General features: G+C 42.2%; 1 protein-coding gene across 1 annotated transcript; it reads left to right on the forward strand.

Moving 5' to 3' along the window:
- The first annotated feature begins 13,040 nt into the window (after positions 1-13,040).
- Positions 13,041-22,549, forward strand: si:ch211-106h11.3 (CCN family member 1). The gene is made up of 5 exons (XM_061749975.1): positions 13,041-13,266; positions 14,338-14,551; positions 15,133-15,573; positions 16,049-16,227; positions 20,282-22,549. The coding sequence occupies exons 1-5, from the start codon at positions 13,216-13,218 to the stop codon at positions 20,585-20,587; spliced, it is 1,191 nt and encodes a 396-aa protein (XP_061605959.1). The 5' UTR covers positions 13,041-13,215; the 3' UTR covers positions 20,588-22,549.
- Positions 22,550-23,874: the final 1,325 nt, after the last annotated feature.

Raw genomic sequence — 23,874 nt, forward strand, 5'->3', positions numbered from 1 at the left:
CTTGGTCTCAAGGACCCAAGCAGTACTTCCGGTGTAGTTTGGCAGCATTTTAACGTCTCTCATTCACACAGCGTTGTGATTACTGCCATCTAGTGGTCAAGACAGAATCGCATACATATTAATGTGGCTCAAATCCTCATCAAATCAAATTAACTGAACTCTCAACTAAGCTTTATTTACATAGAGTGCTTTAAAAAACAATGCAAACAATTCAACCATGTACTCCAGACTTAAAATTTGAATCACTGAATGCAATTGAAGTAACAGTAAAGATAGATGGATTAATAAATATGAATTTATACCAACCTCAATTAAGGAGTGTCTCTAGACCCCTAGGTGATTAACCACTATTCAATTTCAGATGTGGGCTTTTCCTTTTGTTTGTTTGTTTGCTTTAGAGCAGAAGCCTGAAGGTTTTCTGCCATCACTGGCTGGTATGTGGAGCTGTTCATAATTCCTTCCACCTTGTCAAAGGCCCCAGTTCCAGCTGAAGAAAAACAGCCCCAAAGCATGATTCTGCCACTACCATACGTCACTGTGGTATGGTGTTCTTTTAGTGTCGACTGAGCAGTGCTGTGTTTGCTCCAAACATAGTGTTTTATCACAAAAACCTGACATTTGAACAGGAGTGTGTAGATTTGTTATATCTGGTGTATGTGTCTAAATTGATTTAAAATTAAATAGTTCAAATTGAATTTCCCATATAAGGATTTCAAATAGATCTGTTCTTAGACACATGGTCAACAAGTCTTAACGTATAAAATGCACAGTGGGACAAATATTAACTTTCTTAACCCCCGAGATAGCCAACAGCAGGCAGCCACAGGGAGTACAGAGCATTGACTTCACTTCAGACATCAGAGAATGCTTTAAAATAAAAATAAAAAACACAGCAAAAGAAGGAGGCTGCAATGTGAATGTAAAGTCAAATATTTATTGCTAGCATTGACTGAGGGGTATTGCAGACGGTAAGTGCCTGGACTACATCACTACAAATAACAGGCAATGGATATTTGTATCCAATAGAGCCAGACAGAGTGGCTGGCCACAGTAGAGACACAAGTCCCACTTTCCCACCTCCCACCTGTCAGCTGAATCCTCTCTTACATGTACTCCACCTGCTTCCTGAAAACAGCCCTGACCCTCAAAAACACCCCCATCCCCTCCCTTCACTTACCACTACAGACGTTGATGTGAGATGCGGTCTCTCGCTCTCTGCCAAAGAAACAGATACTGTATATAAGTTCCCTAAGTGTATTTTTGGCTTCAGTTTGACCCTACTCTCATAATTTCACACATAAAAGGACATCATCTGTATTAAATGCGCTCATCTATAACCTGCCCTGAATAAATCATAAATACCGATAAACGGGCTAAATTTGATTATTTTTCCTCTCTTCCGATCAAAGTCAGCAAAGGCCCGATAATCAAATTCCTGAATGATTATCCTGTTGTATGTGATGCGTTAAGAATGATTTTTCTTCCCCTGCTCAAAAAAATGGTTATGTCAAAAATCGCAAATATTATACCTTTTCAATATCTACGATGACAAGTTGGAACTACGGACTCCGTGATTGTGACGTAAAACGGAACAATTCATACAATTAGGAAGCAACCACAAGCTTGCGCAATTGCCCAACATAAATAGTGTTGAATGTTTATATAACATGTCTTCCAAGTCCATCCATCCATTTTCCGTACCGATTATCCTCACTAAGGTTGCGGGCGTGCTGGAGCCTATCCCAGCTATCTTCAGGCGAGAGGCGCGGTACACCCTGAACTGGTCGCCAGCCAATCGCCAGCCAATCGTAGGGGACATATAAACAAACAACCATTCACACTCACATACACACCTATAATTTAGAGTCATCAATTAACCTACCATGCATGTTTTTGGGTAGTGGGAGGAAACCGAAGTACCCGGAGAAAACCCACGCAGGCACGGGGAGAACATGCAAAGTCCACACATGCGAGGCCTGATTTGAACACGGGTCCTCAGAACTGTGAGGCGGATGTGCTAACAAGTCATCAACCGCGCTGCCGTTTTCCAAGTCATTAAGCAAAATAAAAATGACAAGGAGAAGAGTTTGCAACCACAGAGCAGTCACCAGTTAAGCTAACAGTTAGCCTAGCTTCTTCTTTTCTTTCTTTATTCAACAACAACAACGATGATGAGCACCACCACCACCACTCTTTATTCTTTGTACTTTCCACGACTACTCTTTATTCTTTATACTTTCCAGTTGTCGTGGTACGGTCTGGGGGAAGAGACTCAAGATTGTCAGGACTGAATTTATATACAGGGGATCATCAGAGTCGGAAGTCCATCACTATAAATATAGAACAAGTAAATGAAAAACTGTATGGTGGTAACTGAGTACGCCTTTTTGTGCCGTGTGACAATTTTTACCCCATACCGTTTGTATCCTTGGAACGTGGCATGTCTGTGCCCGTATTTGTATTATTGTTTGTACCATGTGTTTTTGTCCTTGCATACTGCATGAAATCACTCTGCATAATTATGTTGTTAGGTAATTTCATGCAGATAGTTGTTTATAAACCTACTTATAATGTTGTGGCATTATTTTTCCAACAGAGGACGCTGTCCAAATAGGTCCAAATAGGAGGTGGTAGTAGGGCATGAGGGGGTGGGTGTTTATTAGACTGTGGCGGTTGGGTTCTGAACAGAGGTGTGCTCTATGTGCTGGCTGAGGTGGGATTGGTGTGTACAGGACCAGAACACACAAGCCTCAGTTCATCTCACTGCTGGCCTCACATAGCTGTCCTGCACATGTTTACTCTCAAACGCAGCCCAAACTGTTTGTCAGTGAGGCTCCTTTTTCAAGGTATCTCGCCCGCCCCACTGGCCCCCCTTACTGCCAAACAAACATTGCACCGGAAATTGCAGGGATATCTGGAATTTTTTAGGGTCCCACTGGAAAGCTGTAGAAGGCTTGAACAAGGGTGCTCTCTGTGACACCTTGTAGGTGAGGGGAGGGCAAAGACACAGAGTGGGAGGCGAGGGGCGTTGGTATCCAGCGTGGAGGGTGTGACCTTGCCTTGTGTGCTTGGTGGGGTGGACTTACATCAGGAAGACACACACTCACTCAGTAACAGGTACGGGTGACCCAGTTTCCTCTGACCCTGTCGGGAGTGTGTGCTAAGGTTCACCTTAGGTTGTCAGCAGCTGACAAAGTTTAAAGGTTAAGAAGAAATTATACTATAAGTGCACTGTGTTCCCAAACAGATAACGTGTTACAAGGGGTACATGCGTATTGATTTAGCATCTTAAAAGATTTTTAAAATGTGAGAGACCCCACAGGACAAGGGAAAAATTGTCACGTGTGCTTTACTGCTCTTGTAGTTCGTGGTGTACTTGTGGTGACCAACACCACGCGCATCACACTACACACATAACGATATACAGTGTTCCGCCGCTATTTGTAAGGGAAATCGGGAAAATTGGTAAGTAACTGACACCCACCCAAAAAGATGTATAATTCCCAATCCATGCCACAGGATGGTGGCAAAGTACTTTTTTTTCTATTAGACAAGGCTATGGAATGACTAAATGAAGCCCCTCCCCATACTGGGTTCCTTGAGCCAAAGATGCCAAAAAGATGGCTCCAAGGCTTTATTTTTATATTGAACATGGCTTCTGCCTGATCACAAAAACAGCAAATTACAGCGAGCAATAGAGAATAGCTTCCCCCCGCTCAAAATCTGAAAATAGGTAAATTCGCAGATGCCCAACTGCGAATATGTGGATGTTTACGGTATACCGGTAATTGCCAGTCTCCTCCTCCAAGCTAGCGGTCTGGTGTTGTACCGAGACTGACCTGTGAAAGGCAGCACGGGGCCACAGGGTACCCAGACTACTGGTAAATACAAAGAAGAAGAAAAAGTAGAAGTAGTAATAATAGTAGGAGAAGAAATAGAATCATCTAGGGTCTATGCTTAGTTTATGTGGTAACCACATTGCTGTAGTAAAAATGTTCTTCATCCATTCTTTCTTCATTCAGTAGCCACCACACATAATTTTGGGCCACCCCACTGAAAAGTCTTGGCTCCACCCCTGCTCTTAAGTCGAGTCCCTCATATCTCAAGGCACCACTTTACTGTATGATAACTCCCTATGGGTGTATCAGTATATACCAAGAGGATTAGAGTTGATGACAACTCTTTTACTTAGTCCGCTCTATCATCTTTTTTTTCAATTTGGATTCTTTTCATTTTATCTGGTCTGTAATTGAAGTGTTGTGTTATTCCTTTCTGTATACCATCTGATGGTTAGTATCAATTACCCTAGATGCAATGTGCACGAGAGATTTATACAGATGTGGCAAAACAGGAACGTACTATTATAAGTTCAAATGAATTACTTTTTTTCTCTTCTTTCATTTGGGGTTTGAGCATAGAGCGTGCCTATGTCTGCAGAGAGATAAACATCACTTGACTGAAGATAATTGGGTAGCTATAAAGCACATGTTGAGAGAAACGTTTTTTAAAAAGGTGCTTAGATGGATACTCGTGTACATGACACACCTGTCAGCTGCAGTGCCGTGTCTCCTCAGTGGAACACATAAGAGTAAGTTAGGAAACTTACTTATGTGTTCTGTTTGGGAACTCAACATTAAAGTTCCTGTTCTTGGTTTAAAAATAACTTTTGGAAGTTAATTCCTTTCCTCCACAAGTCCTTTCTAAGCCTTTCTCTTTGCTTCTTTTTTTAAATCCCATTTCCTCTGTTTTGGAACAGGTTGTACACTGCGGGGCTTCTTTTAGGTTATGTCATCAGACTTATTAGCACAGGAAAACTTGCAACATATCTGTGAGGTCACTCCTCGATGGGGAAGATGGACATTGAAGAGAAAAACAACATCTCTCGATGCAGCAAGGTTGTCACACACAATGATTTTACGATTGAATACACTACAAAGACAAGATATTTAATGTTCAAACTGATAAAGATGATTGTTTTTAGCAAATAATCCTTAACTTTGAATTTTATGGCTGCAACATTTTCCAAAAAAGCTGGGACAGGCTCATGTTAAACACTGTGTTACATCACCTTTTTTTTAACAACATTCAATAAACATTTGGGAACTGAGGACACTAATTGTTGAAGCTTTGTAGGTGGAATTCCTTCCCATTCTTGCTTGATGTACAGCTTCAGCTGTTCAACAGTCCGGGGTCTCTGTTGTCGTATTTTACGCTTCATAATGCGTCACACATTTTCAATGGGAGACAGGTCTGGACTGCAGGCAGGCCAGTCCAGTGTCCGCACTCTTTTACTACGAAGCCACGCTGTTGTAACACGTGCAGAATGTGGTTTGGCATTGTCTTGCTGAAATAAGCAGGGGCGTCCATGAAAAATGTTGCTTGGATGGCAGCATATGTTTCTCCAAAACCTGTATGTACCTTTCAGCATTAATGGTGCCTTCTCAGATGTGTAAGTTACCCATGCCATTGGCACTAACACAGCCCCATACCATCACAGATGCTGGCTTTTGAACTTTGCGTCCATAACAGTCCGGATGGTTCTTTTTCTCTTTGGCCCGGAGGACACGACGTCCACAATTTCCAAAAACAATTTGAAATGTGAACACTTTTCCACTTTGCATCAGTCCATCTTCGATGAGCTCGGGGCTAGAGAAGCCGACAGCATTTCTGGGTGTTGTTGATAAATGGCTCCTGCTTTGCATAGTAGAGTTTCAAGTTGCCCTTACGGATGTAGCGCCAAACTGCATTTACTGACATTGGTTTTCTGAAGTGTTCCTGAGGTGATATCCTTTACACATTGATGTTGGTTTTTGATGCAATGCCGCCTCAGGGATCGAAGGTCACGGGCATTCAATGTTGGTTTTCGGCCTTGGCGCTTACATGCAGTGATTTCTCCAGCTTCTGAGAAATGAGCTTTTTGATGATATTATGGACCGTAGATGATGAAATCTCTAAATTCCTTGCAATTGTACGTTGAGGAACATTGTCCTTAAACTGTTCGACTATTTTCTCACGCACTTGTTCACAAAGAGGTGAACCTCGCCCCATCTTTGCTTGTGAATGACTGAGCAATTCAGGGAAGCTCCTTTTATACCCAATCATGGCACCCACCTGTTCCCAATTATCCTGTTCACCTGTGGGATGTTCCAAACAGGTGTTTGATGAGCATTCCTCAACTTTCTCAGCCTTTTTTGCCACCTGTCCCAGCTTTTTTGGAACGTGTTGCAGCCATAAAATTCTAAGTTAATGATTATTTGCTAAGAACAACGAAGTTTATCAGTTTGAACATTAAATATCTTGTCTTTGTGTATTCAATTAAATATAGGTTGAACATGATTTGCCAATCATTGTATTCTGTTTTTAGTTATGTTTAACACAACGTCCCAACTTCATTGGAATTGGGGTTGTATTTAAAAACATATATTTTCACACTTTAAAGTATATTGATAATCACAAAAGCAATATATTTATATAGTTCCGATACTATATACCAGGGGTGGGCAAACCTTTTGCCTCAGGGGCCACATTGACATTTAAAATTTGACAGGCGGGCCAAGCAAGGGCGGCACGGTGGCCGACTGGTTAGCGCGTCAGCCTCACAGTTCTGAGGACCCGGGTTCAATCCCCAGCCCCGCCTGTGTGGAGTTTGCATGTTCTCCCCGTGCCTGCGTGGGTTTTCTCCGGGCACTCCGGTTTCCTCCCACATCCCAAAAACATGCATTAATTGGAGACTCTAAATTGCCCGTAGGCATGACTGTGAGTGCGAATGGTTGTTTGTTTCGCTGTGCCCTGCGATTGGCTGGCGACCAGTTCAGGATGTAGTTCAGTTCAGGATAGGCTCCAGCACGCCCGCGACCCTAGTGAGGAGAAGCGGCTCAGAAAATGGATGGATGGATGGATGGGCCAAGCAAGGACCAGATGCTTACGTATCAAAAATAAAAAAAAATAAAAAAGGCATCATAGTGTTAATACTTAGATTTACTTTTAATGGGAACAGTGTTTTTTTGTTAATCACTTTTTTTTTTTTTACCAGTACATCAAAGTCTGCCGTTAGTTTTGTTGTGGCAATTCTCAGAACACATCTGAGGTGTTTATCACTCAGCTGGGATTTATAGGATGTTTTGTTGGTGTTCATCACACTAAAAGTTTGTTCACACACACATGTAGAGCCAAACGCCACAAGCATCCTCTGGGCATCTTCTGGATTTTTGGAAATTTGTCAACGCTTAATGAAGCATAAACTCATCCAGTTTGAGAGTTGAACTTCTCTTTTAAGACCGTATCACATTGGAGATCAATCAGTTCCATCTGGAGCTCCCGTGGCGCTGTTTCAGGGTCTTGTGTGACTGAATCTTGGATGGCAGTTTGTCAGATAAAGGTGTTTTGCTGAACCTGCAAGCTTGATTTTAACCGCTGAGCCATAGCCATCAGTTCCTGTGTTGATTGGCTGTTAGCATAATCAGCATGCTTGGTAGAAAAGTGACGGTTGATGTTATATTCCTCTAAAACTGCAATGGTCTCTTAACAAATTACATACAGCCTTTGACTTCAGTAAAAAAGTATTTAGTAGTCCATTCTATATTAAACACTCGGCACTCACTGTCGACTTTTCTTTTCTTTGGCGCACTCATGGTTGAAGAAGGGTTCAGAGCAGTAGCAGAGTAAAAACAGAACAGCCAAAGTCAAGTCAAAGTATCACTGTACCTACTGCGCTACCTGGTGGAACCACTGGGCAATACAGGACAACCTGGTGGAACCACTGGGTATTACAGCACAACCTGGTGGAACCACTAGGCATTACAGGACAAGGTCAAATGACTGCTGTCATGATTTTGATATGATTTGGGCGATTCTGTACCAATCTTTGGCGGACCGGATTGAAATGATCAACGGACTGTATGTGGCCCGCGGGCCGTAGTTTGCCCACCCCTGCTACTATACAAATTGTCTCTGTGCCACCTTGTGGCCGAGCATTTACTGTATATAAGGCTTGCGGCTGGGACAAATGAATCTGTTTAAAATGTTCTGTTGCGATATGAATGCAAGAAACAGAGAGAGAGAGAGAGAGAGAGAGAGAGATACGAAATTGTGATCTGTTTCAATGTTTGTGTTTAAAAATATAGTGTGCCACAGGAAGTCTAAAAAGTAATGCGAAGTGCTCCTCAGAGCACACATCTGGCCTCCCCCCCCATTTCCCATACACGGCACAATCTCATTGTGTTGATGAATCTAATGTGAACAGTTAGCTGCTTTGTACCACTAAACTCATTCTGCTAACCAGTTGTAGCCGTTTCTCACTGCTACCATTTTCTTAGCTGCTGGCATACGCTCCACACCTCTCACCTCCTCCAATGTATACGTACATCCTCCCATCACCTCACGCTCTTCTTTGAAGCTTTAACTGACTTGTTTTTAAAGTTTCCTTTCTGTGTCACCTGCCATTGCCCAACTTTTCCAATTATTTCACATGAACTTTTATTCCAACTCTGACCGTTACTCCGCCTGAGTGTTTTATAATCCTGCCGAGAAGTTGTTTTTTTTCAGTAAACTCGTAAAGCAAACTTGTGTCACTCTGACCATGACAAATTTTGATGTCTGCTGTCAGCTTAGAATCAAAAGGTCAGCACACATAAAGCAAGTTCTCAGTGGTAGTGCTGGTCTCCCAAAGGCAAATGACTACTTCTGCTTTGGCATGTGTTTGGAAATTCAGCAGGCTTGTTTTTTTATGTCTGGGATGGAAGCCACTGATGTAAAAAGTATTTGAAGAGTGCATTGACATTACATAGAAATATGGGGAAAACACTGTTGTATGTGTCACTGATTGTGTAGTGGGTACACTCGCCTGACTGTTTGGTTCAGTTCCCACTCAGTGACGGTGTGAATGTGAGTGCGAATGGTTGTCCGTGTCTATATGTGCCCTGCGACTGGCTGGCGACCAGTTCAGCGTGTAGTCCGCCTTTCGCCCGAAGTCAGTTGGGATAGGCTCCAGCGACCCGCGACCCTAACCAGGATAAGCGGTGTTGAAAATGGATGGATGGACTGTTGTGTGTGTCCACTGTGAGCCTCATTTGGTTTCATTGCCTGCATTTTTTCTTGACGCATTGGGCTTGTTTACACGGTCCTGTTACATCACCTCCGAGCACTGACAGAGAGAGATGGATTGTGTGGGAAGAAGATGGAGGTTTGGCCAATGCAAAATTTTGCACTCTGTAAACCTCTTTGTGTGTGTGTATGTGTGAGCACATACGTTTTATACACAGAATATAAAGTTACATAATTATCATTAATATATAATCAGAACATTTATTTGAATTATATTTCACCTGTAGTTTCCTGGATAAATAAATATTAAAGTTTTCTCACCTCATTTTTTAAGCACTGTGGACTGTGGTTAACACATCAGCCATGCAGTTCTGAGGTTCTGAGTTCGAATCTCAGCTGAGATGTTCTCCCCATGATTGCATGAGTTTTCTCTAGGTACTTGCACTTCCTCCCAGATTCCAAAAACATACATGTCAGGTGAATTGAAGACCCTAAATTGCCCATATACTGTATGTGAATGTGAGTGTGAGTGGTTGTTTCTCTAAATATGCCCTCTGATTGACTAGCAACCAGTACAAGGTGCACCCTGCGCCTCGGACGAAGTCAACTGAGAGAGGAAAAGTGGTATAGAAAATTCATGGATGATTTATTTATTTATTTTGCAATTGTTTTCTTGAACACTTTGGGCTAACAAATAAGGAATTAATAAATGTGTAATAGATGTGATGATTTGACATTCATACTCTGCCAGGTCTCTGTCATTCAGAATTGACTGATGAATAAATATTAAAAAATAAAAACATTTATGGTGTTTTACAGATATGCAGTACATACAGGTGCACAAATATTTTTTTCATGTTATCACCTTTATTCATCACCATGATTGATTAAAAATAAAACAATACATTCATTTCATTAAAGTGGAATCACAAAGCAAATAAAGTGACCACAGTAATGTTCAATGGGGCACGGTGGTCGACTGGTTAGCACCTCTGCCTCACAGTTCTGAGGACCGGGGTTCAAATCCCTGCCTCGCCTGTATGGAGTTTGCATGTTCTCCATGTGCCTGCGTGAGCTTTCTCCGGGTTGTCCGTTTTCCTTCCACATCTCAAAAACATGCATGGTAGGTTAATTGAAGTCTCTAAATTGCCCATAGGTGTGAATGTGAGTGTCAATGGTTGTTTGTTTACATGGGCCCTGCAATTGGCTGGTGACCAGTTCAGGGTGTACCCCTCCTCTCCCCCGAAGATAGCTGGGATAGGCTCCAGCACGCCCGTGACCCTAGTGAGGCGGTACGAAAAATGAATGAATGAATGTTCAATAGCCAAACTCGGTCATTGTCCAAATATTTCTGGACCACAGTCACAATTGATTGGATGCATGTTCTTGAAGTTATTTACTGGAGTTTAAGATCGAAGAAATTAATCTGAAAGATCACCTCAAAATGTCTAAAAACATCCATCCATTTTCTGAGCCGCTTATCCTCACAAGGGTTGCGGGAGTGCTGGAGCCTATCCCAGCTATCGTTGGGCAGGAGGCGGGGTACTGGTTATATTAATTTATATATATATATAGGCGGCACGGTGGATGACTGGTAAGAGCGTCAGCCTCACAGTTCTGAGGACCCGGGTTCAATCCCTGGCCCCGCCTGTGTGGAGTTTGCATGTTCTCCCCGTGCCTGCGTGGGTTTTCTCCGGGCACTCCGGTTTCCTCCCACATCCCAAAAACATGCATGAATTGGAGACTCTAAATTGCCCGTAGGCATGACTGTGAGTGCGAATGGTTGTTTGTTCCTATGTGCTCTGCGATTGGCTGGCAACCAGTTCAGGGTGTACCCCGCCTCCTGCCCGATGACAGCTGGGATAGGCTCCAGCACGCCCGCGACCCTAGTGAGGAGAAGCGGCTCAGAAAATGGATGGATGGATGGATATATATATATATATATATAGAGAGAGAGAGAGAGAGAGAGAGAGAGAGAGAGAGAGAGAGAGAGAGAGAGAGAGAGAGGCTTAAACTGTCACATCATAAAATATTTTAACATTCATAACTGTGATACAAGTATGGAGAGAAGTGAATCACAAAGAACAGCAAAACACACTTTTGGTGTCTCCTCCATGTATAATGACTGTTGATGTTTTGTTTGACTCATATTATAACTATTTCCCCCCAAAATTCTAAATTATAAAACTTTGGCATTTGAATTTCGAGTGGCCAAGTATTTTGCTTTAATACCTTTCTTTTTGGACCCATAATTGAAAACTGAAATCTTATCACTATAGTCAAAAAAAGTTCATTTCCTTTAAACTACAACAGACTGGGCAGTTTTAGTTAACAAGTATTAAGATATTGTTTGGCTGTAGGTTTGCTTTAATGCTATTAAAATACGACAAGTTGGTGTGTTTTTGTTTGCAGCAGGTGTGCACGTCTTATACTATAAAAATTCTTGTTTATACTTTAAGGAAGAAGAGGGTATGTATACTTTATGTCCTGTTGGCACAAATGACTGATTTTTTTTTTTTTTGCTCAAAGTTTGAGAAAGGAGAAAGGAAAACATCAACAACAACACTAGTGAAGCGTTTAATGTAAAGGATGGTGTGTGTAGAATTGTGCATGTATCAGTTAGCTGGATGCTCAGCGCTCAGGTGGCGCACACTTCCTGACAAATGACAGTGAGAATATGGAGGCAAGTCCACATCTCTGCTCTCCACTAAAGAAAACCACTGACCAAATGAACTAAGGAAAGCAGAAAGAGAGCTAGAGACCGAGAGAGAGAGCGAGAGAGAGAGAGAGAGTGAGTGAGAGAGAGAGAGAAAGAGAGAAAGAGAGCGAGAGAGTCGCAAAGTCATTGGTTTGGTAGAATAGACTTGCTCTTTTAAAAATGGAACATACATAAAAGAATTGAGAAGACTATTACAACATATGAATAAATTATAAGTATTTTAAAATAGGGAGTTACTTTTCAATCACCCTGTATAGTAACTAACTTCCTTTGATTACATTTGGATTCCTTTTCCAAATTTTTAATGAATGCATCCCTTGGATGTTTCCTCTCAAAAAGTGGATTCAAACCATACATCATTATTTTGGAATTAGCCACATATTTGTCCTTTTCACAAAAAATAAACTGAAATGCACAATAAAAAATGTGTTTGTTGCATTAGGTGTGGACAGCATGTGGAAAACCACCTTACCATACCATGCTGACCTAATGACAAATGTGTACAATTTAGACAATAATGGTTCATATGCCAACCCAAATAAGTGAATGTAAAAAAGTCTAAAATTATAAAGATGAAAGTGTCCAAAAGTCATTGTTCTTCTTTGTGTTTAAGTGCAACTACTGTATGAGACTAACCATTTCAAAATCTCAGACAAACTAATAGATTGCACCATAAGGTGGCATCTCAATTGAATCCGACCCCAGGTAGCCTATGAGCTTTGCATGCTGCTGGGGTCCACCATGAACTTGTCGCGAGCAATCGCAGAACACATATAAACAAACAACATTTGCACCCACATTCACACTTACACACAATTTAGAGTCTTCCATTGACCTACTATACATGTTTTTGGAATGTGGGAGGAAATTGGGGTTCCCGGAGAAACACCACACAGAACATGCAAACTCCACACAGGAAGGCCAGATTTGAACCCAGAACCTCAGAACTGTGAGGTGAAAGTGCTAACGAGTCATCCATGCTTATGCCCATATAGCATGTCACGTGACATAAACAGCAGGCGGGAAGGAGGTATCCATGTCAAAAGAACATTAAAGCAGCAACAATATTATTTCCACTTGATAATAAATAAACACCCAAAGGTCGTCTTTGGAATGTAGTAATTCTGAATTTATGAATGACCGCATTCATGTACGGCCACGCCCCCTTCCAGTCTCGTCTTTGGTTGGTTGGGACGCGTTGGCGCGCGCCTCGTGGCGATTGGTTAGCGGAGCAGCAGTGGGCGCGGCTACTATAAAAATCACCGCGCTCATATAAAACAAGCCCTGGCACTTTGATCGATGACATTTAACAAGTGATGGACGACGTTTCGTGAACTCGGAACAAATCGGATATAATCTTTTGTGGACAAACTCTATTGTTGTTGAACCGGAAGAGGATTTATTGTTCTGTACCAAGTCGCGCTTGTCGTCTTCTATGTGAATCATCTGACAGCATGGGGATTCTGCTGTTACTTACTGTCATGCAAGCGGTGACAGTCGCTTTGGTGAGTGGGTGAGCTTTATTATTTTGTCACACTGGCTTTCTCTGGAATGGGAATTGGATTGCAGCTACAATGGATGTGAGCAGCTAAAATAATTGTTTATGCGTCGCTTGATTGTATTATCATTTGGAAAACGGGGGGCGGAAGAACAGCTCCCTGAACAGTGGCCGCAATGTATTTATCATCACCTTCTATGTTAATCTGATGGGGATTATTCGCTAGGAAACAATAACACCGTGCTATTTCTATAATTTTATATACAGTCATATAAATATATGATATATAATCAATATAAAAGTTCCGTAAAAACACTTAGGCCACTAAAATAACATTTTGTATGTTTACTATACTCTTATCTGATGAAAGTGGATTGTCATTGCTGATTGTTTGTTGTGTGTAAATATTTTATAGTTTTAACAGTTCCAATTCATGTGGGAAGTGGCTTGTTTGTGCTGCAGTCCTTTACTCCAGAAGAGGTGCAGACAATGTAAATTATGAACCTAAATGACTAGTGTGCAAACTCACATTCTTAGCATTGACAGTATCTATCTATCTATCTATCTATCTATCTATCTATCTATCTATCTATCTATCTATCTATCTATCTATCTAATGCACACTATCTATAGAAGTTAAGTATCAACACATAAAGCGAAGACCCCATCACTTCATAGGTAAGTGGGTAAGTGTTGGGTGTCACAATCAGAATGATCTTTTTTGAAGAGCTCAGTAGTTGCTGGGAATTGTTTGAGTGTGTTTGCACAAGGAGAAAGGAGAAGGTGCAAAACAAAAGATGTAGCAGCAGGACGGTGGGGGTGAGAGAACATCGCTTTCATCCATGCTCAGCCGGCGAAAGCCAGGCGGAAGGCGGCAGTGGGTTACAGATATCCCTGTGGGGCTCGGGACAGAGCTGGGTATTCAGCTAATGCTTAGCCTCGCACACTTTGAGGAATTTCTGTGATGTGTGTAACATGAGTCAAACTATTGTCCTGCGAGGTTGTAATGTAGCTCCCCATTGCATGGAAACTGCTGTAAACAGTTTTGAAAATCAGTGCATCCCTTTCTTTCATGTAGGTGACTGCAGAGTGTCCCGTGGTGTGCGAGTGTCCCGCCGGGCCCCCATCCTGTGCCCCGGGGGTGAGTTCTGTCCCGGATGGATGCGGTTGCTGCAAAGTGTGCGCCGCACAGCTGAACCAGGACTGCCACGAAGGTCGGCCCTGTGACCACCATAAAGGCCTGGAGTGCAACTATGGCAATGATGTTGGCCGTACCAATGGCATCTGCAGGGGTGAGTACCTATGAAGTGGTGGGACGGGCACGGCGGGGAACGTTTTGGGGTTTAGATTGGGCACAGATTGGCTCTCACTTCAGGGTTGTGTTAGGAAATGTGTAACTTCAGGGAGGGGAATCTGGCTCCTGAGCCAAACGGCTGGAGTTTCTCTTTGATAGGAACTTGAGGTTTGAAGCCAGAGCCACCTTTCAAAAACAGAGCACCTTCATGAGCTGCACACTGAAAACCGGCCAAGTCCGGGATTTATAGAAGTAGTTCAGTGTGTACACAAACAGCCCCATGAAACACACACACACAGAGTGGTATTTTTAAATGTGTATTTATTTGGGGGTGTTTCTATATAAAGGGGGGTATCCGGGGTGTTGTATGGGGGAGTCCCACTGAGGGCGTGAAGGGGAAGGACATTGTAAACAAGTCAAAATTACTTTCAGGGCTAAGAATAGAATTTGCTTCACAAATTTGGAGATAGTGTGTCTGTCCTCTCTTGGTGCACTCATATTAAAGATGCCGATGAGCTCCTTTTACTTTTTTTCCCCTGCTCTCTTTTTGAATCTAACACTTATCTTTCCTCCTTCTAGCAAAGGCAGAGGGCCGCTCCTGCGAATACAGTGGGCGAATCTATCAAAATGGCGAGAATTTTCAAGCTGGCTGCAAGCACCAGTGTACCTGCATCGACGGGGCAGTGGGTTGCGTGCCCCTTTGCCCCAGCCACGTGCCCCTGGCATCAACTTCCTGTCCGGCCCCACACCTGGTCAAGGTGCCGGGCCAGTGCTGCCTCAGCATCGAGTGCCACAAGGGAACAACCGTTGTGCCGCCGGTGCACCGCCGACGTCAACCTCCGGCTTACCCGCCGTACCCCTTCATTCCCTACTCGGTTTACCCTTACGTGAAACCGTATGCAAAACCTTACCAGAAGCTGTATCCCTACAAACCCAAAAACGAGATGGACACCCTGGGAAATGAGTTAGTGGAGGTGGGCCGCAAATGGGACAAGCCACATGGCCACAAGCACCTGGCGGGTAAGAGTTGCGCTTCCGAATGCCCTCTGTTTCGTTTGCGCAGTAAAGCATCGTGTTTGTGCTTTAGCCATTTTGGTTCTCTTGACGCACAAATGGCCCCACTGTGAGCCTTTCGTTGTGTGTCTGTGTGTGTGTGTGTGTGTGTGTGTGTCAGCATTTAAATGTGGCTTGTTTTCCACTGGCTCCCTGCACACCAGAGGTGCTCTCGCTCGCTCACATACACACACACACAGGTCTCACACAGCACATACCCCTGTCACCCAGCCATCCCTCTCTGTAATCACCGTCTCTATGTGTTAGTGTTGCCTGTTCACTGAATGAGGCCAGTGTGCTTTGCATCTCTATTTGCCTCTCCTTTTCCCCTCGCTCCCCCTCTGATGCTTCAAATTTAACGTTCACTGATCTTACATGTTATTCCGCAACTCTAAACGTTTTCGAGTTTGTTCTTCACGCTCTTTTTCCTCCTCTCTCGTAGCGTGGAAGCAGGTGGGAGATCAGTGCGTGGTCCAGACCACTTCCTGGTCCCAGTGTTCTCGCAGCTGTGGGATGGGCATTTCCTCTCGCGTTACCAACGACAATGCCCGCTGTAAGCTGGTCAAGGAGACCCGTCTGTGCAACATACGACCCTGCAGCTCCATGTCGATCCCAGCCAAGGTGAGGAACATTCTCAAGAAGGTCTCAAGGGTGAGGTTAGAATGCTGCCCCTATGTGGCTCACAATAACTATCCATGATGTGCTAAAGTCATTCAGGAAATGCTTGCCCTCCAGGGATTTAGATCAGTATTAATATCATAGCATGCAAACAAGGCCCTGCTGCTGAGTAGCAAAGACATGTGCTGGTCTATTCCATCTATTCACGGTTCTGTTGCTGTGTGGCCAACGTCCCATCTGGGTTGTGATGAATGATGGAATTTGTCACTTCCTATGAACCCAGAAATGTTAGCGATTGTCCACTCAAAGGCCAATATGAATAATTATTTTTTAATATAGGCTATGAGGACACTTTATAATGTCAAACATCATTTATATGATTGAATTTAAACATTTAAATTTGAGTTTTTATTTATTTTTTTTATTTTTTTTGACAATCCAACTATGGGTCTTAATAAATGCATGTGTCCAGTATTTTAAAATGTAGTTTTGTTGTAAGGACATTAAGTCCTTAAGTAATTATGTACTATAGAATCACTCACTGTTCTTAACCATTTCCACTCACATATTTAAAAAATTGAACTGCAGGTTGACTGAGTTTCAACGGAATAGCCAATTACATATTCATTTAAATTTAAGCAACTGTATTTCTTACGTCAAATAACCTATTTTTCTTACCTTAACCTCTACTTGGACTGAACAACCAGAGGTCATAAAAATGGATTTCATACTACAGAAAAAAAACCAAATGCATTTATTGGTTTGCAAAGCAGGGTGAAGAATGCCCACTGTTTGACCAAGTCTAAGCTACCCATTAGCTCGATCATACTGCACTTACTGAGCCAGATGACTTCAAACTGTCCTGGCTATGTTGTAAATGCTTCATTAAAACCCATCACGTTTCTGTAACTAATTTTCGCCCCCCAAAATTGGAGGGTTATAAAGAGAAGGTTTTTACTCACAATATAAATATACAGTATAAAGCCCTACTAAACACATTAAGGAGGAGATTGTATTTTAGAATTTTCATAACACTGAAAACTTTTCCCTCATTGTTTGTGGGGGTTTGTAATTGTTGTTGCACTCAGAATCCCTTTGCGGTGTGATTTATAGAGCGCTTGAGTCACCCACTCTGTTACTCCCTCACATTTCACACAAAGCGCCCCCCGGCAAATGTTCTGCCGACGCCACGAGCCACTTCGGAGGCTGATGGGTTGTTATGCACCTGTGTCACGCAGTGTTTGCAGAGCTGTCGTGGGCGTTAGGATGTGCATCGGCGTCAGTTGTTGCTTATTGTTGGTATGCTCTTAACCCATGCTGTGTTCTGACCTTTTTTTGTTTTGTCTGTCCCTCAACTTTAGTGCATTAACTTTGCTTTCAAGTCTATGTGTTTGAGTAATTGCTTGTTTCACAGTGCTAATACCAAGCAAATGGTAACACAATATCATAAAAGCTGTTACAGGAATGTGCTTTTCTGCTATCCGTTTTCTTTACCTCTCATCCCGTTCATGGGGCGCGGGGTGTTCTAGGGCGTATCCCATCTGACTTGTGAGGGTAACGGGTCGGGTACACCCTGGACCGGTCAGCTGTCAATCACAGGACTGACACATAGAGTCAGACAACCATTCAGTTATCACTAATATGGGCAATTTAGTGTATCTAAACTGGACACCAGTAAAAACAACAGTTTTTCCTTTGTGTTTTTGAAAAGACTCGCATACAGGCCAATAACGCTGTCAAAGCTATTTCCCTTCAAACAGACCTGCAAAAAAAAACAAAAAAAAAAAACTTCATCACAGATTTTATCCAAGAGCAAATTTTGAATGTCACTGGTTAGCGTACATGTGGGTTTAAAATGTGATGCATGCATCTGTACTGCTGCGGTCCACTTTGTTGGAGAAGCCTTATATTCACAAACTAACCCTGCAGTCCTTCTAGTTGTTGTGGTTGTGAGAAAAATGGTACTAAATTAACGGTCACTTATGCTGGATTTACTGTTTTGGAGGTCATTAAGCATAATTGTGTTTTAATGGCTATATGTGTATATATGGCTAAGTTTTGGGGGTTATTGCCAATTTACAGTTGCATTCAAAATGATCAAACCTTCAATGCAAAATGTATTTATTTACAAAGTCTACAAACTTTTATTTTTGAAGTGGCCATTTATTTTTGTATTTTTTATTTACAATGGGGGTTGAATCATTTTGAGTGCACTCACGCATAAGAAATATCACTGTGCATACCACTAATGGACATTATAATAAATCGGACAATTAATTGATCGTTAATACTTCTCTCGATGGAAATGTTTGTTGATTGATCTTTAAGTAAGTTGAGTCAATTGTAGTAGTGCACCAATACTGCAAACAGCAAAGGTGCTGTTGATTAATTTCCGTTGAAAGGACAGCAATGTACCGTAAGTTCCATTATCCCTCGCAACACAACACTGGTATGGAAAGAAGAGTTCAGAATGATCCGGAAGATCTCATAGCTAAGAAAATAACATCCATTCATTAACTATAGCACTTGTTCTCATAAGGCTTGTGGCTAGCTGGAGCCTATCCCAGCTGACTCAGGCGAGGGGCAGGGTACACCCTGTAATGGTTGCCAGTCAATTGCAGGGCTCATATAGACAAACGACCATTCACAGTGATATTCATACCTATGGACAATTTAGAGTTTTCAATTAATCTAACATGCATGTTTTGGGAATGTGAGAAGAAGAGGATTAATCTCCAGAGAAAACCCACGCATGCAAGGGGAGAACATGAAAACTCCACACAGGGGAGCCAGAGTCGAGATTTGAACCTGGGAGCTCTCAAATGTGAGGCAGACGTATAAACCCATAGTCCACCATGCTGCCATAGTCTAAGACTTTCTAAAAATAACTGTGTGGGCTCCAGCATTTGGCAACGGAAAAATAAAACCTGAGTGTAGAATGATGTCAACGGTTAACAAGACCAAATGTACATTTGAGCAGCATGGTGGACTGGTGGCTAGGCACATCTGCCTCACAGTTGAGAAATTCTGCATTTCAATCTTCTTCTTTATTCCTGTGCTTGTACTCGGGCTTCTTCTCACAATCCCAAAACATACATGTTACGTAAATTGAAAATTGAAAATTGACATTAGGTGTGAATGTGAGTGTAAATGGTTATTTGTCCATACAGTATTTGCCCTGTCATTGACTGGCGACCAGTGCAAGGGTGAACCACGCCGGAGAAACTCTATGCAAGCACAGGGAAAACAGAACCTCAGAAGACATTGTATTGTCAAAAACTGCAAGCCATTTCCAACACTTTAGATTGGTCAATAATTTATAAAATGAACAGACCGAACTTGCTAATAGTATCGATTTGTGAAAATATATGAAATTGACCAAATTCGGACTTATGAGGTTCCTGACCGACAGTGATGATGTATTACAAATAAAATACATTATTCTGACCAAATATGCAGATGATTAAATGTGTTTTGCAAATCGAACTTGGCCGTAACAAGTTTTGCTATGGCCAACCAATCAGAGGACAGAAAAATGCTGACGTTATTGTGGACCAGAGGCAAATTTGAAATCTGGGTGGTTAAAGGAACAGTCCTATTGCTAATATCGTTTGAATTACATTGGCCAGGATTACTGCTTCTGAAGGCACTGGGCAGGTTAGATTGACATGGCAACACATTAAGGCTGAAATCTGATTGGACAAAATGTACAACATCCGCATAGGGGTATTGGAAGCAGTGCAGCCAATACAAAGGCCACAAAATGTACAGACTAGAATCCATCCATCCATCCATCCATCCATTCATTTTCACCCTGAACCGGTCGCCAGCCAATCGCAGACAGACTAGAATGTTGGGAATAAATGAATACAGGTTTTGGCTGTAATTGTTATGTCAATACTTATGATAGTGTTTTGCCATCAGATAGGGCCTTGCTGGCCCTCATGGGCCACAGTTGATATAAATATGATTAATTTTCACACTGTTCAAAGCTAACACCAAAAAGTACTCCGTTTAACTTGAATCCCTTCCTCCTCTTCGCTTTGTACCTCTACAGAAAGGAAGGAAGTGCTCCCGAACCCACAAGGCCCCCGAGCCGCACCGCCTGTCCTACGCCGGTTGCAGGAGCACTCGCCTGCACAGACCCAACTACTGCGGCGTGTGCAGAGACGGCCGCTGCTGCTCACCACGTCGCACGCGCACCGCCAGCGTCACCTTCGCCTGCCCCGACGGCGAACGCTTCACCAGATCCGTCATGTTCATCCAGTCGTGCAAGTGCAGCGACGAGTGCAACCATCTCAATGAGGCGGCCATGCCCCCGCAGCTCTGGCTCTATGGAGACACACACAAGTTCATTGACTAGTTCACTTACTAGCTCCTCAGACCCTACATTCCTAGCCACATGACACCGCCACCCCTGCAGTCCCCATTATGCCTATTTTGAAATACTTAAGAATTATTTATTCATTGTATTTTTTTGTTTGTTCTGAACTTGATCTGTATTTTTTAATTCTCATTTTGTGTATGATACCATTATTCAGCCAATACACATATTTTACATTAGGAAAAAAATCACAGCATACCACCAGAAAAAGTCACAAAAAGTGGATGCACAGGTTAATTGCGACCTAGTGGAAAAGCATTGAATTGTTTTGCCTATCACTGTACATCCATCCATTTTCCGTTTCGCTTATCCTCACGCGGGTCGCGGGCGTGCTGGTGCCTATCCCAGCTGAGTCTGGGTGAGAGGCGGGCTACACCCTGAACCGGACGCCAGCCAATCACAGGGCACAGTCATAAAATAAAAAAAAAAAACATTCCCACCAATTAACCTATCATAGATGTTTTTGGAATGTGAAAGGAAACCGGAGCACCTGGAGAAAACCCACATAGGCACAGGGAGAACATGCAAACTCCACACAGGTGAGGCCGGATTTTAACCCCGGTCCTCAGAACTGCGAGGCAGATGTGCTAGCTAGTCGTCCACCGTGCCGCCCATTATACATTGCTACATTTTTTAGAGTTAATATACAATTTCCCGTTGAACACCACGGCACAATAATGTGCCACAACACACTGGGTGGGAATCATTGCTTTAATGTATAGAATTTATGTACGGACCCGCAATCCAGTCCGAAGTCAGCCCAAAGCACAGCGTTACTTTCTCAAACAGTACATTAAAGCAGCGATTTCCCACCAATGTGCGACACATCATCAAATGTGCTGTGGAAAATGATCCAATTTGACTTAATTGGTCCTAAAATTTGTATATATTCACTACAAATAATGTGTCTTTGTTCATCTATCTATGCCAATGACATATATTGACAGGCAGAATAATTCCATGCTCTTCCACTAGGTGGCAGAAAGGACAATAATCCTGCATATCCACCTGTCATTCACACATCAGAAAGATTTCACATTCATTTGTGGCTCATTATTTCAGTATATCTACTTTTTGACATTTTTGTTTGGTGGTGTGCTGTTAGATTTTTGGAATGAAAAATTGAATCTTGGTTAAAAAAAACTGCATTAACGAAAGAAATGAGAAAATAATTAAAGATTACATTATTTTACTTTACATTACAGAACAAACAAAAAAATGAGAAAGAAAAATACAATTAAAGAATAATTTATTTATAAGTATTATAAAATACGGAGTGACTTTTCAATCACCCTGTAGAATCACTGTCCTTATCCTATCAATGAGTAGATGCAAAACGTCATTTGCGAATTTTTCGGGAAGAAAAAGGGGAAGGATTTTGTGAGCATCTTCATCAGATTAGCTCTGCTTCAGTGTAGATTCAAATGTTGTTTTTTTTGTTTTTGTTTTTTTTTGGCCTTGCCGGAGAGTTTTGTTTCTCTAAGCCAGCAAGCTGTGCACCAAGAACCCCCCCCCCCCGAACTCTGTGAGACTTTTGTTTGCTGGGGGTGGCATGTAAATAGCTGACACACAAATACATAACTGTTGCTGATTTATTTTGTTGGTCATGTGACAGAAGTTATGAGTGAATGCGGCCTAATAGTACTGATAAACCAAATCATGGAGGTGGAGAGTACTTGTCCCAAAGGTCTGATGATGATGTTGTCGTTCTGACACACACGTGGCCCGTGACCTTGTTTGGTATTTATTCATTCGTATTTATTGTCGGGTTTCACACACAAGCGGCCGGCCGTTAGGGAAGGCAGCAAGTTTGGAGCATCCGAGGGACAAAACAGCTGAGGTCCGTCAGCTACTGAAGGACGTGACCTCCCACAGATTGACATCAATCATAGTTCACCGTTGGATGGTGAAAGCTACCGGGGAACCCCCCCCCCCCCCCCCCCCCCAAAAAAAAGAGATGAAACCTGATGTGTTAGGGATTTTAAATGCATGTCAAAGGTTGTTTACACAGCTGGACTCATCCCCTGGTTTGTCTCCTCAAGAAACTGAGGCATTTAGCAAGCACCGGAGGAACAAGCCTGGGAATCTGGCGTCAGGAAGTCGACCGCCCGATTCTGTGCAAATTACAATCCTTATTTAAGCAGCGAGAGATAAATCCTTGCCCGCTGGATTGCTGTAAAAATAAAAATCCAAAACTGTGTGTACCGAGGTAAACCTATCATTTATGATGAGAGGGCGGAACCGCTGCGCTGCCGAAAAGGGCCTGTCATCAAGAAGCTACGGTTGGAAGCTGATTCCTGAACCCAAACCATTAGTCATGCTTCTTACTGTTACTGTAAATTGGAGTGAATGAAGGGACTGTAGTCAGAAGAGTGTTTTGGCTCTGTAGTCAACAAGAAGCTCATTTTTAAGGATGTTTTTGGAACTTGATTCATGACCCGATGTAGTACATGTCTTGTCCTTAACCAACTACAAATTTTAAACCATAGTTCTCTTACTGCTGTGCCATAGCGGCTTTAGCACGTTTGTTTGTTTTTACCATGCAACCTTTCTTAGTCAAATGTCAGATAAAAGTGTTCTCCATGTTTCCTGTGCTCTTTGCCTACATAGATGCCGTTGCTCTGGAACTATACCTTTAGTTTTGTTATAGGGACATACTAGAGCAGCAATGTCCGGGCTGTATATGGGCCAACATTTTTACCAGTTGTACTGACATAGTTCATGTATATTTTAGCACTGAATACGTCTGGGTTCGGATCCTTTATATGCATCTCAGTGCAAATGTTGAGGATTGTAAATCTATGAGTGTACATTAGACTCCATCTGTAATAATTACAGCATGATTTTAATTGTATATTCCATTAAAGACTTCTACAGAGTTAATTATTGGTAGAAAGACTGCCTCACAGCTGTCTTCGAGGGATTTATTGGAAAAAACACTTCACTCCTCCAGCTGGTTGTCTGTTATCATTCATCATATAACCATTGGCCAACATGTCAAGCATTACCTTATTTTAATATCATAAATTATACTCTTTATCAGGGGTGTGCAAACTTATAAAGGGTTGATTTTTGGAACGGACAGATGGGCCAGGTCATTCGTAGATGAGGTAAAAAAACAAAACAAAAAAAACACGATTAAATATGCATGTAAAGTTTTTTTTAATCACTCTGCTTTAAAAAGAGTATAATTAACCAATTATTTAATAACATATCGCTCACCATTAACATTGTATTGTCAAAGAGCAAACATTTTCAACACTTTA

Source organism: Phyllopteryx taeniolatus, chromosome 16, assembly GCF_024500385.1.
Source record: "Phyllopteryx taeniolatus isolate TA_2022b chromosome 16, UOR_Ptae_1.2, whole genome shotgun sequence".
Classification (NCBI taxonomy): domain Eukaryota; kingdom Metazoa; phylum Chordata; class Actinopteri; order Syngnathiformes; family Syngnathidae; genus Phyllopteryx; species Phyllopteryx taeniolatus.

What these genes read in the sequence shown, in the direction of transcription:
- si:ch211-106h11.3 (XM_061749975.1), top strand. Translation starts at nt 13,216, where the DNA reads ATGGGGATTCTGCTGTTACTTACTGTCATGCAAGCGGTGACAGTCGCT. An exon ending in TACCAATGGCATCTGCAGGG is followed by an intron (nt 14,552 to 15,132) that starts GTGAGTACCTAT and finishes TCCTCCTTCTAG; the next exon opens with CAAAGGCAGAGGGCCGCTCC. An exon ending in CCATGTCGATCCCAGCCAAG is followed by an intron (nt 16,228 to 20,281) that starts GTGAGGAACATT and finishes GTACCTCTACAG; the next exon opens with AAAGGAAGGAAGTGCTCCCG.